The sequence below is a fragment of the Aplidium turbinatum genome, chromosome 8 (assembly GCF_918807975.1).
Source record: "Aplidium turbinatum chromosome 8, kaAplTurb1.1, whole genome shotgun sequence".
Lineage (NCBI taxonomy): Eukaryota > Metazoa > Chordata > Ascidiacea > Aplousobranchia > Polyclinidae > Aplidium > Aplidium turbinatum.
The window spans coordinates 2717096-2731826 of NC_137479.1; the positions used below are offsets into that span (position 1 = coordinate 2717096).

Below are 14731 nucleotides of genomic sequence, written 5' to 3' on the forward strand. Positions count from 1 at the left end.
TACTGACCAGGGAGCAACTGCACGGCTATCTTCATCCTTCCTGTTGGCTCCAAATCAAGCTGAAAAGCAATTTGAGAATAACTTCCCAGTTAACAAGTACGTTGGCGTACAGCAGAGGCCAGTGCCAAGGTTTGACACGAGCCGCAACGACTTCAATCCTAAGAGTTTTATAAATAGCTATCCCAGCATTGCAAGCGACATCTCTGAGAAGCGTAACCTCAACAACAGACACAAGAAATAACCAACAACAGCATTCGGGTAAAGAGTTATTACAGTCTCCCACCAGGAACAGACATCCTGTCACGGCCGACCTGTCGCAAGGACATCTCACCACTGGGTACATCTCATCTGCACATTGAAAGGTGGATACTGCATGGACTTCAACAAGATATACAAAAAGCAAACTCAAGGCATACGTGGAGATCGCCAGATAAAAGCACAAAAAATCAAATAGACTACATTTTAATGAGTATGTTACGACACATGATTGGGATGATCAATGCAAAGGTACGAACAAGTGCAGACTGCGATTCTGATGCTAACGTGGTGGTGTGCAAAATAAAAAACAATTTGAAAGCATTGAAAAAAACAAAGAAACGTTCATTGTGGGGCACTAACAAGCTGGAAGACAATGGAAAAACTTTAAAGAAGAACTGGAATATACTTGCAAAGAAATGTCTAGATCAGGGGTCACCCAATGGCGGCCCGCCACGCTGTATCGCTGCGGCCGCGGAAGGTATCAGCGTACAAGTATAACCCAAAATACCTTTCTTGAGGAGTCAATGAGCATGAAGGTAAAAAATACTTTCCGGGAAGCATATTTTCGCTTTGCATACGTCATCCTCATTTTAACAACACATATGTCATCCTCATTTTAACAACACATCAATAAAAGTTTGTACACAACCTTTACATTCATAACTTTGTAGATGAAGGGGGCCCGAAAATAAATTAGTACCGGGCACGAGAAATCCTGTCAACGGCCCTGACTGTGAACATAGGGTTGCATATTTTAAGTTTGTAAATGTCATGTAAACACTAGTGTGCGTTTCACCGTTATTGTGTTTCACGAGCAGTGTTCCCGTTAAGCAAGTTTTTGTTAGCAAAATAGGCCGGTGTGCCAACTAAATTTATAATAAATTAGCAAAATATTATATATAAATTTTAAGACATTTTCTGGTTGTATCAAGAAAATGAAATATCTTCTGACAGGTGTTGGTTGTATTACTTCTGGTTGTATTATGGTTGTATTTTCATAAGACAACTTCTGGTTGTAGGCTATTACGAAAATATTTAGTTTGGTACTGCAAAATGTTGTTAATCGACAATTCTTGTCATGCTGATAAGCACCGCAAGTGACAGTTGTCTAATAATCAAGAAAAACGGTTTTATAGACTCTCACAAAAAGATGAAAAACCAACTCATTGTTTTTTAGAGAGAACACCGTTCATGAGTTACGATAGAAACGTTTTTTTGGTGATTTCTACAAGCGTTTGTTTCATGGTGCCTGGTTTCTTTCTCCCTGTCATTGGAGCCTATTTTTCGCTGATATGTTTGCAGGTCACTGTTGTTGCCTGTATCGCGATGTGTCAAACATTTCTTTGGTTACTGAAACTGTTAATTGCAAGATATCTTTTGTGAAGCTAAGTGACAACATCACTCTTGCTTGGCGATGAATATTCTAATGAAACGGTTCGCCTCGCTACAAGTGCGCAAAACAAGTGGCCTCGTTTATTAAACATTGTTGAAGAAGTCAAAAGTGTTGTTAAAGGAGCTTAATCTGGCAGTAGCGTTGTTCGACTAATTTTGTTGCTGCGGTATTCTAAGATAAATAGTAACAACATGCAACACTGAATACTGGGTACGAAATGCGTTCATTTCTAGCATAAGAGTCAACCTACCTAAAATTTTATTAGTGCGGCCCGCCACAGCTCTCCTTAGTGCCAAAGTGGCCCGCATGCAAAAAAGGTTGGTGACCCCTGGTCTAGATACAGATAGAAATAAGATAAAAAATTGTATAAAAGAAGTCGCTAAAAATATATGCGGAGGAAATTGTTAAGAGGAAAAGCAACAGTGGATACTAAACAAAACGAAAAAAGACAAAATCTGAAAGGACCATTACCTGTAAAAAATACACTTTTGTACAAAAAACTAAACAAGAAGATCTGACAAATGTGTAGAAAAGCAAAAGAAGAATACTGGAAAAAATTATAGAGAGTTAGAGCATCTAGAATCTAGATGATATGGGATCGCCGAAACTGTACAGTGTACACCAAACTAAAAGAAATGAAAGGTTAACTTCCAACTGCAAAAATGAGGCTGATTGATAAAGATGGACAAGTAATTCAAACTCAAGAAGGAATAAGCAACAGATGGCAAGAATATGTAAACTATAATATATGATGATGAACAAATATCATCAGCAAAAACTAAAACTACAAAACTCATGGAAAATGAAATTAGAGATGTCATAGCAAGCCTCCCAAGATGGAAAATCAAGTGAGATAGATGAAATTCCTGCCGAACTTCTCAAACAATTGGAAGAAGGGGGATTGCAGAACATGAAGCTAATAAGCAAGATATACAACAGTGGTGAAATTCCGGATGACTTCACTATAGTATCTTAATCCCAAGACGAAAAGTAACAAAACAATGAAATGTGAGGAACACAGGACTATACCGTAAGTCTAATATCACACGCCAGAAAAATTCTGCTACATATTATCAAAAAAGAATAACCTAAATAATACAACAACAAACAGATGAAAATCGGGAGGATTAAAAGAGAATCCGGAACAAGAAGTGGAATCTTCCCCCTTGGAACAATTAGAGAACGTAGAATAGAAAAAGGAAACTACACTTATATTGCATATTATATATCGATTACAGTAAATAAAGCATTTGACAGGATAAAACACACCAAATTACTACAATTGCTTGAAAAATTTAATGTCCAAAGAAGACTTATAAAAAACATATAACAGCAGCAAATCAAAGTGGTAGAAGCAATCCCACAGAGTTCGACAGGGGTGCATACTCTCACCAACATTATTTAATTCATATGGCGAAGCAAAAATCAAAAAATCAATAACAACAGTGGACAGAAACGGAGTCAGATTTAATGGACAAATAGTGAGCAACATAAGATATGCAGATGACACTGTCATTCTGGCTGATACAGAGGCAAATTTGCAGGAAAGGATGAACTAAACCAATGAAATCAGCAAAAAAGTACAGAATGAAACTAAATTTAAAGAAAACAAAAACAGTGTTGATAGAAAAACAGCGATGGAAATAAAAAATTAAGCTGGCAGGGAAACAATTGGAACAGGCTACTACCTACACATACCATACAAGAGATATAGACTTGCAATTAATACTGAAACTATTATCTTATTATATCCAACCAGTTATCATGAGTTATGTCATTTACATGGAAGTGACAGTTGGACCTACAAGAAAAAAATTCACAAAAAAAACTAACAGTTTTCTACTCTGGTGCTACAGAACAATATTAAAATTATCATATAAAAAACTTATTAATAACGAAGCAAATAGAAAAAGATTAGGAGTGCAAGATAGATGGGCAAACGACTTAGCAAAACAAAAGATTAATTTTGTGGGACAAATTTTGAGAGGATCGGCAAGACGGAATCAATTGGTTATTGAGGATTATTTGGGGTCCACGTCTTTCAGGCGCAGACAGTTAGGCGCCGGTCAAATAGGCGCGCACACGGTGGCGTTCAGATATTGAGGTGCGGAGCACCGTGGCGCCCATTCATTTAGGTGCTATTCCTAGTAAAGTCTGCAGATTGTATCAGCTCAACTTTGGCAAAACCTAGTCCGGGTTTTGACGGAAAACTAAGTTTTTCTTCACTCAAGCCTATGTCGTTGACGTAAAACCAAATGGTGTTATGTCCAAAATCATCAAACTGAGATAAACGCAAAAAAACATTTATTTTTTTGAATATTTTTGATATCTCAAATGGATCAAACACCAGTGCCACATACTTACAACCATACCATGCTCTCCTTGGTTTGCACACAACTAGATGTTTTTCAAAATTGTGTGCCACCCCCCATTTTTTTACACCCCTTTTTTGGACATAGCCCAGTGAGGTTCTCAAAGTAACAACCGGTTGTAAGACAAAAACTGGACATAGCCCATTACACTGCCAGGATTGGATTTGATGTGGTGCTTTTGAAAGAGCATGGCATTGTTTGCAATCATGTAGCCATCTGCAAATGGAGTTTTGTAGCCTATTTCAACAATTTGTGTTTGTGGTGAAGAGCTGGTGCCTTCAAACAGAAATATACTGTATGGTAGCATATCACTTCGTAAGTGTAATCCTGGGCAGATTGCAATAACTATGCTTTGTTTTGCATTGGATAAATGATATAGTGATATTACTTTTACAGTGTTTAAATTGCACTGGCCAACAAAAATTTTTTTTTCGAGTGCCGAAGATATTTTAACGGTTTCTGGGCAATTTTTGCCTCTGAATTTAAAATTAACATCTGTTTCTTTTAATTGGCTCCAGTTTTTGAGATATCAATATTTTCAAATTTTGGCTGGAGAAAATTAGCTAAGTTTAACGTTTGCTAAGTTTTAAAGTGAAACTTGGTGACCAAGATAGGCCATGGGCACCTCATATTGTCTGCAAAGCATGTGTAGAAAGCCTGAGAAAGTGGACTAAAGGTACACTTAAAAATTTTAATTTTGGTGTACCAATGGTTCGGAGAGAACCAAAAAGCCATTTCAATGACTGCTACGGTACTTCTGTTTGGTAGACATACAGGGGTTTAATCGTCACAAGAAAAGCAGTTCGAATTACCTAGATTTAGAATCTGCTCAATGACCTGTTCCTCACTGTGAGGAAGTGCATGGCCATGGAGTATAATGAGTTTCATGAAGAGGTAGAAAGTTCTGCAAGTAACAGCGGTGGAAGCGTGTAGTTCAGCTATTTTCAGAGACATTCAGACAGGGAGGAGCTGAGTGATCTCATCAGGGATCTTAGCCTATCCAAAGAAGCAGCAGAAATGTTGGCATGTCGACTTTAAGACAAAAACTGTCTTGGAATCGGAGCTTCCATAACATTTTACCGTGCTAGAGAAAACGAATTGCTTCCATATTTTTGCCAACAAGATGAATTTGTTTACTGCAAAGACATCAAAGGGCTTCTGCTAAAAATGGAAGTACCACAATATAGAGCTCAAGAGTGGCGCTTGTTCATAGACAGTAAGACACTTCGAAAAAAAAGTGTCAAATGCCTTGCTGTACTACCTTCTTATCAAGGAGAAATGCAGCTTCTATTAATACCTAAATTGCCATCTGGGACAAGTGAAGTTTTTAGTGTCAATACCATTTCACAATTGACAAAGAAAAAACTGTTTGATAAGTTATATTAAATGTCGCTTTGTATCAGCTAAGGTCTTAATGTAGCAATAGGTTTTTTGTCACTCTACCACAAGTGTGACTTGAGCAAGAAGCGAACCATGAGCGCAGGAATATCAGTATAGTGACTGTCAACCAGACTGGTCATTAACCACCTGACCAGAAAAGGAAGGATTAACAATAACATGAATGCACGATGATACACCAGTTATCATACCATATTAATTCAGGTGCACTGCACAAGTTAGTTTCACACGAATGTTGTTTGGCAATTCAAATATGTTACAATTCTAGAATCTTTTGCATTTTTTTTTTGAATTTGCATCATGACCTGAATGGAAAATTGAACATAGATCCTTGGCACGATTCCACAATAAGGGGATTATGTCCATAATTTATGGTAGCATTAGACATAGACCTATTTATGCTATCAAGCTAGAAAAGGGCTATGTCCACAGAATTGCACATAGCCCAGTTTTGCTTTCAAAGTATGCGAGATATTTGGGAGTACGTCCATAGCTTCACCTTGAATTTGATTACATACAAGGCAAACCCGGAGTGCTGAAAAGAGCTATGTTCAAAAACCGAGAAACTGCAATAAAACAAAAAAAACTAAAAGTGGACATAACCCGGTTTGGTTTTACCTCAACGATATAGGCTACGGTATATTTTCTACGCTACGGTATATTTCACTCAAGCCTATATAGGCTACCGCTTGAATATAGGCTGCAGTATATTTTTTACTGATGTTTAGTGTAGTTAATATTTGACTTAAATAAAAGTGAACTCAGTCATGTTCGGAAACTTGATAAATTTATTGATAAAGCTTTCGCCGACGCAAACCTAGACTAACAACAAATAAATCAATTTTGCACAAGATTACAAGCAATGAATATTCATCAAGGGTCCCTACAATCAACAACATTTGTTTTTCTAATGCCGAACATGCGCATTAAAAAAACATTATATTTTTCTGTTCAATATATATAACATTTTGTGTGAAAAGCATTGCCGGATAAAGCAGCTTCACTCACTGAAGCCATGACTGACAACAAATAAAAGCACATGCATTAACAAAACAACATATTTTTTCTGTTTAATATAACATTTTGTGTGAAAAGCGTTACCCTACCTGCTAAGCAGATCTGCAGAGTGTAAGATCTGCAGATCTGCAGAGTGCAAGATCTGCAGATCTTGCAGATCTTTGCAGACTCTGCAGATACAATCTGCAGAGTGCAGACTTTACTAGAATAGCACCTAAATGAACGGGCGCCACAGTGCTTCGCACCTAAATATCCTGACAGTGACGCCTGGGTTTTTTTTCGCTGAGACTCTTCGGTCATTTGTCCGAAATGACTTGAAAAAACTCGGTCATTTTTGATTTATTTCGGTTGTATGTTCTTTTCAAGTAGCTTATACAACATATATTTTTTTCGGACATTTATGACCGAATTGACTATATTTTTTTTCGGACATTTTTCTAAAAAATCGGTCAAAGACCGATAAATAACCGAAAAAAAAAACGCTGGCCTGACGCCACAGTGTGCGCGCCAATGCCGCCTAACTGTCTGCGCCTAAAAGACCTGCTCCCATTATTAGAGGGTATGGTGGAAGGAAAGATTAAGAGGTGCAGAGGAAGGAGACGAACTTGGGGAGATGATGAAAAAACAGTCAGCTGACTAATGAAGCATCAGAGAAGCAAAAAGCGAAGTGGAAGAAAGTGACGTGTGAAAACAATTGACAACCAACCTTTGTCTCAGACGGAATGGCCCGTTTCGGTGGGGTCTGCTACTACTCGGCTAGTCCGATTCGGTGAGTTCCCTATTCGGCAAGAGCCTTTTTCGGCGAGTGCCCTATTTGGCAAGTTTTTGAAATTTTTGAAAGGAAATTATCGGGTACCGTAGCTTAATTATAATTGCCGTTTTTACATCGTTTTAGCATCGCTAAACGTTAAAATCGTGCAAAAAAGGAATAAAAATAAAATGTTTGAACTATTAAATTAAAATTCGTTATGTCAGCTCAGTTGAGTTGTTTTTATTTCTGACTATCATATGAAAAACAATACACGTCAACATAGCAAAGGTAGAAGCGACAAAATGCGAACGTTAAAACGTGCTTGAATTTGTCATGTCAGTTCAGTTGTTTTTATTTCTGATCACGATATCAAAAACAATACACGTTAACACAGCAAAGGTGTAGAAAAAGGTAGAAGCGACAAAACGTGAACGTTAAAACGTTCTTGTGACCAAAGTAAGTTATTGAGTTGAAAGAAATTTGGCACGGTCGCAACACCTTCAGAAAAATTTAAGATATGAAGGGAAAATAAAAAAATTAAAATGTTAAAAAAAAAATCATGTTTATATCTCTAAGTTAATACTTCTGAATAGTTAAAATGATTAGTTTGGATCAACAAATGTGTGGCCTACAGCTTGGATTAAAAGGAAATTATCGGGTACCGTAGCCTAGTTATCCCTGGTACTACGACAGTTTATCGAACGACAGTTCATCGAACGACAGTTTATCGAAACGACAGTTTATCGAACGACAATTCATCGAACGACAATTCATCGAACGACAGTTTATTGAAACTACAGTTTATCGAAACGACAGTTTATCGAACGACAGTTTATCGAACGACAATTTATCGAACGACACAGGGCCGTAGCCAGACCGCAAAGCAAGGGGGGCCAACTTTTTTTAAGGGGGGCCGAAAAAATTTAAATGGGCAAAATCATTATAAATGTAGCTGTTGCTCTTGAATGTTTGGATTTTGCTAGGGGGGGCGGATTTGTTTTTAAGGGGGGCGAGGCCTCCCTGGCTCCCTGCTGGCTAGGGGCCTGGAACAACAGTTAGTCGAAAACCTAACCCCTAAAACCTAACCCTAACCCCTAATCCCCAACCCCTAACCACTAACCCCTAACCCTAACCCTTAACCCCCAACCCCTAACTCCTAACCACTAACCACTGGACCCCTAACCCCTAACCTTAACCCTACCCCTTAACCCCCAACCCTACCCTTAACCCCTACCCTTAACCCCTAACCCTTAAACTCCAACTCCCAACCACTAACCCCTAATTCTAACCTTAACTCTTAACCTCTAGCCCCTAACTCCTAGCCTCTAGCCCATTCGATGAATTGTCGTTCGATGAACTGTCGTTTTGATGAACTGTCGTTTCGATAAACTGTCGTTTCGATGAATTGTCGTTCGATAAACTGTCGTTCGATGAACTGTCGTTCGATGAACTGTCGTTCGATGAACTGTCGTTCGATGAACTGTCGTTCGATGAACTGTCGTTCGATAAATTGTCTTTCGATAAACTGTCGGGTCACGGTTATCCCTACCAGCAAAAATTAGTTCCAAGAACCCAGTTAGCCTAACAGTTCCTTTTTACATTGTAGTAACAGAATGAAAAGGCTAACCAAATGTGTGGCCTACAGCTTGGATTGAAAGAAAATTATTGGGTATATAGTACCGTAGCCTAGTTATCCCAACCAGCAGAAATTGCCGTTTTTACATCGTTTTAACATCGCTAAACGTTGAAATTGTGTAAAAAGAGAACTTTGCTGACTAGGAGTAGGATACGTTGAAACTGGGAAACATTCACAGAAGCCCTTCGATTTGTTCCAAGAACCCAGTTAGCCTAACAGTTCATTTGTACATTGATGCAACACATTATCTTAAAAATGCATAATCTTAAAAATGCAACTTATCGAACGTGGTGAGAGCCCTATTCAGTGATTTTTTTTTTAAATTATTGGGTACCATAGCCTAATTATCATTGCCGTTATAGGGTTAGGGGTTACGGGCTTATTTCAATGTTTAGCGACGTTAAAACGATGTAAAAGCAGCAATGATAATTAAGGATGTGCCGATTAATCGGCATCGGAATCGGCAGGTATCGGCAATTTTTGGAGAATCGGCATCGGAATCGGAATCGGAAAAAAATTGCCGATTCTTTATCAAAGTTTCCTAATCAAAAGTAGCGCGAGCGCGGGGAAATACCGATCAAAGAACGGCTTCTTTGAACAACCGCATCAGCCTCAACTAGCATTCGGAGAGCGGTAGTCTAAATTATGACGATTGTACGCCATTTTGTAAACTTTCGTTTAGTAGGCACGAGATCAAAATACTTTCTTTCTTTGAAATGACGAAAAACGTTCAAAGAGAAAATCAGACCAGATAAAATATAAAAGTTGAATGATTACACAACGGTTAGAAGTTACAGGAGAAATAGATTATTACGTAATAGTTATTATCTTGCAGTATGCGAGGCGCTAAAAGCAAGAAGAGAAAAAGCGAGGGAGTATAAACTGCTAAGAAAATGAGAGCAACTGTCTGAAAGATTCAAAACGCTTTAGAAAAAAACAAAGGGCGTCAATGGAAAACAACGTGTGAAGTTGCAAGTTATATCTTTTCAGACGCTGAATTGCAGTGAATTAATCTTGTCACTTAATAAACACGTGAAAAAAGATTACCTCGTTTGCGCAATAATCACTCGATTGTTTGTTCAACCCATGAAACGGACTATGTTACAGCCAAATGCTGTCCTAGCTCTAGTCGGCATTCGGCAAAATTAGGGAGTTTTCTTTGATCTGTAGAATATACCTTAATGCACACATTTTTAGCGCAGCAAAAAGAGAAATGACATCGTGTACAGTTAGAAGTTGTCATTGTTTTTAAACATTGTAGACGTCAATTTATTATGTTCTTGTGCGATTATTTTCTCCTGTATCAATCACCTGCTTTAAGTTCTGTAACGGAAGGGAATTCTTAATTTATTTCGTCATCCCCGCACTGGCTACATAAATCCATCATTGTTAAAAATTGCAAATAAATTGCTTTCGTCACCACCATCGTCGATCGAAAGCGAACGAACTTTTAGCACAGGTGGCAACATTTTTACGCCTCAACGGACCAGACTTACTGCAGCAACTGGAGAAAAGTTGATGTTATTGCATTTTAATTTACGTGTCTTTAATTTTGAATATTAAAAAGCGGAAATGTTCTTTGAAATTATTGTTTAATCGTTGTAAAATTCGTAGTCACTGAAAGTTGCTTAATGTTAAGTTACTAAGCAGAGAGAAGTGAACTCCAAGTATATTATATAGGCCTATAACGCTTAATGCGTTCAACAAACAATCGTGTGATTGCGCAAACGTAATCAAACCAGCTACCCGGTAATCTTCACGTGTTTGCTAAGCAACAAGATTGGCTGCAACTCTGCATTCGAAAACAATACTAATTTCTTCACAAGATGTTTTTCTTTTTCGCCTATTGATGCACTTTGAATGCAAGGCTGGTGTGTTACTTTTTTAAAGATTTTTGTGTATTCAATACCGCTGCGTTCATTTTCTTTTACACTCTGGTCTTTTTTTCTTCTTGTTTCTGGCACCTTCTTGAATTCTGCGAGAAAAATACTGCAAACCGCACAAGATAATATTTTGCACACTGCGTTAAGCTACGTTTATTTTGCACTCTGTGAGCGATGGCGATTTTTCTCTTTTGACTGATTTCCGCGACAAATAAAACGCGTGTCTATCAACACTTTGTAGCGCGCAAGAAGTAAAGAACTACGGTACCGTAAAAATCACGCTGTCTAGAGCAGGCGACAAAGTGAACGCTTTTAGACACTTCAAAGGCAGCAACTTGTAACAAAATCGCAACCACTTGTAAAGCGCCAACTAAAAGCAGCTTTAATCATTTAACCAAAGAATCGGCATCGGAATCGGTATCGGCATCGGAATCGGCAAATATTTAAGAATCGGCATCGGAATCGGCATCGGCAAAAATTCTGTAATCGGCACATCCCTAAATTGATAATTAGGCAACGGTACCCGATAATTTTCAAAAAAATCACCGAATAGGGCTCTTACCGAAAAAGGCTCTCACCGAATCGGACTTACCAAATAGTAGCAGACCCGTCTCAGAGAAGGCACATGATGATAATACTGCATGGGCATTTAACTTATTGTATTCAGCTTCTGTTATATATACACCACTATTTACGACCAGTTACTTCCGTTTGTGAAAGTAAGTTAATCAACTACTGGTGTCTAAGTAAAGCAGCAGAGCATAATTAGCAAAAGGCTGAGCTCTCCTTCAGTGCGTGTGTGTTGACATAACGCAGGTAAGCAATGAGACATTCGATTTACCCAAAGTTCATTGAATTGGTCTGTTCCTTTTTCAGACAGGTGCTTGAAAGTTATTTGGCAATCAGCCACAAAATCATCTTCCACTGATGCAACATGAAATATTCGAAGGCCAATAAGTTGTCCATTGCGAACCTAAACATTTTTGCATATTAGCAGAACAATCAACGGACTAATGCAGTAAAACTTAAAGTGCCACAACTGAGTAAACTTACCATTATTACGTTTCTTGAATTTTCTTTTCAGTGACTGAAAGTCATACCGCAAACAACAAGTTCTTAAACGACTAATCAATGGGCAATTTATATGTAAACAATACAAAAGCAATACACATCACATTGGAAATTCCAAGTATATACTTAGTTAGTGCATTGTATATATAATGTATATATATGAACACAATCTATGAATATTGGCAATGGCAACAGCTAGGCATAGACAACAAACAACTCGGCGTCGCATGAACAGACACATCAATAGAAGCAGATGAATGAAAATTAACAGCCTTCCATACCTTCACCAAACAATTATTTCAAAAATTGTTGCCAAAAAGCAGTGTATTTCACGATTTAGCACTAGCAGGCTTCCAAATGCTTTTCAAACGCTGTTGTAAAATATATAGCACAGAAACAAATGACTTACGTTATCAGAAAACTCTTCTTTCCAAATTGGTGATAATGTTTTTGATTTAACTGGTGTCTTGCCAAGAATGTGGCCATCTATGCTAACTTCAACGTATGTATCCAAGGTTGAGATATTACTTCCTGGTAATCGCTTTGAAAAAGCTGTTGGCTTCAAATCAATGGCTTCCAGAATTCGAATGCGTGCACATCCAGTAAATTCAGACATTGCAAAATATTCTTATGTAATGTCTAAGTTGCTTAAATAAACTTGAATTTCTGTTTTCAACATACTTAACAGAACATGATGAATGACAATGATGCACAAACCTGCAAACATTATTAGCGTATCAATCATATTATTCAATCAAATTACCGTTTACAAGCTACTTTCAATACATTGATTTCAAACAAACTCAATAAACAAGCCAACTCTTTCAAATACCTTGGATCGCTCATCCCAAATGATAGTAAATTTAAATCTAGTAAAAGATACTGAAGTTCAAAGATATTCTTTAAAAAAAGAAATAAATAATATAAAAGATATAAAAGAATACAGGCCTAGAAATTCACGGCGGACATGTCCGGCATGTCCGCCGTCACAGCATGTGGTGTCCGCGGGAAGTACCATCTAGATTCTAGATCGGTCATATTTGTCCGCCGAGAAATAACACAGGAACTAGTGATACAAATTGTCATTGCATAGCGCAAACAATTGTTGCGAGAATATGATTTCCCGCGCATTCTAGCGCGTATCTAGAAAATGTAAATACTGTATCCTGTAACTTCCATTCAAGCAGGAAAACTTTCGATTTTTACATTGCTTCAACGATTGATGACATTGAAACAGCGTAACAAAGGTGAATTTTTTCGCTAAGAATCAATGGGAGTTACGGTACTTCTACACCAGGGGTGGGGAACCTTTTTAGTATTGCGGGCCACAAAAAATGAGAAATAACACTGGCGTGCCACTAAAAATTTCAAAATTTTGTCCAATCTTTCTGGAACATTCTGCCTTCAATCACCAATCTTTCTTTTCTTTCCAGAAGCCATTATACAACATAAAATTTTGCTAATTTGAGAAGTAGGCTACTCTGCAAAACGCTTTTCACAAATGGCATAACTGACCGATTAACAATAACTGGTCACATTGTGACGGTCACATTGTGACGAACACATTGTGACGTACACATTGTGACGTACACATTGTTGTTACAAATGGCCTTCTATGATGGATTAGCTAGTCATAAAAGGCCATCCGCAATACACCGAGAAAGCAGAGCCTACTCGTTTTTGCGGGATGGCCCGTTTCGGCTAGTCCGATAGGGCTAGTCCAATTAGGCTAGTCCGATTCGGCTAGTCCGATTCGGCTATTATCCTTTTCGGCTACAGCCCGATTCGGCTAGTCCGATTGGGCTAGTTCCCTATTCGGCTGCAGTCTATATCGGTTAGTTCGTATTCAGCAATTTTTTGAAAATCAAACGATAATCCTTCTGTAATCCAACAAAATCCTTCTGTAAATCCAAGGACGTCTTCAGTTTATTTAGAGAATTTTGTATTTACAAGAAAAACAAATTGAAATGAAATTTAGCAAAAAATGGTTGAACTATTAAATTGAACTGTTTGCTCAATTTATTTTTGAACTGTTAATGTTTCCTGCGTCGCCGTCTGCATGTAAACTTTGAACAGTGGTTTTCAACCGGAGGTCCGCGGACCCCAAGGGGTCCGTGAAGCGATTGCCGGGGGTCCGCAAAAGTTTCCGAGTTTCAACATGACGGATAAATTAAGAAATTTAAAAATTGTTTGTGCTTTGTTTATGTATTAGCCTACAGTGATTCTTAAACTGTAAGTCGCAACGCACTGGTGCGTCGTTTGAAATTGCAAAGGACATTGCACAAAGGTTTGGTTTCTTAACTAAAATACCATATAAATTACTTAAACCTTTTAATAAGGCTATGTTGGCTATGTTCAACTAAATTCTTTTATAACAACAGATTGTTGATCAATGATTAATTTAGAAATACAAACGTTAGTCAGCAGTCTATCACCACTCACAGTTTTGCATTGACTGTGATTATAACGAATTAATATTGATTTCAAATGAAAAAAGGGAGAAATTCTTTGTAACAGTCGCAAGTATTCTATTAACTTTTGATAAAAGTTATAGAAAAACATCAAATGAGCATATAGCTTACCGATGTTTGATCCTGTGTGCCAACATATAGCTCATAAGTCATAACATAATTTCGTCAATCTCATCAATCGTCAAGTGCGTTGCGAATTCAGCAAATTCTTTCAAGTGTGTTGCTTTGAAACTTATGTAACATAATTATGATTCCATAAGAAAACGCGATATACCAAAATTTCAAATTGAAATTTTTAGGGGTCCGCGACCGCTTCGAAGACACCAAAAGAGGTCCACCAAGACAAAAAGGTTGAGAACCACTGACTTAGAGGTACCCGGACATTTTGCCAAAAGGACATTTTGCCGAAGGACATTTTGCCGAAAGACATTTTGCCGAAAGGACATTTTGCCGAAACTCATTTTGCCTAAAAGACTAATTG

General features: G+C 37.8%; 1 protein-coding gene across 2 annotated transcripts in view; it reads right to left on the minus strand.

The window, feature by feature from the left end:
* The window catches only part of LOC145775918 (protein kinase C epsilon type-like), a 36666-nt gene extending 24174 nt beyond the window's left edge, over positions 1-12492 (minus strand). The window contains exons 1-3 of one of the 2 annotated variants that reach the window (XM_082587325.1): positions 12189-12492; positions 11550-11681; positions 8-59 (exon numbers count right to left, since the gene is read on the minus strand). In XM_082587325.1, coding sequence (XP_082443451.1) covers positions 8-59; positions 11550-11681; positions 12189-12395 — 391 coding nt within the window. In that variant the 5' untranslated portion in view covers positions 12396-12492. Of the gene's footprint in view, positions 1-7; positions 60-11549; positions 11682-12188 lie in introns of those variants that run through there. The other variant, XM_082587324.1, reaches the window with a different exon arrangement.
* Positions 12493-14731: the final 2239 nt, after the last annotated feature.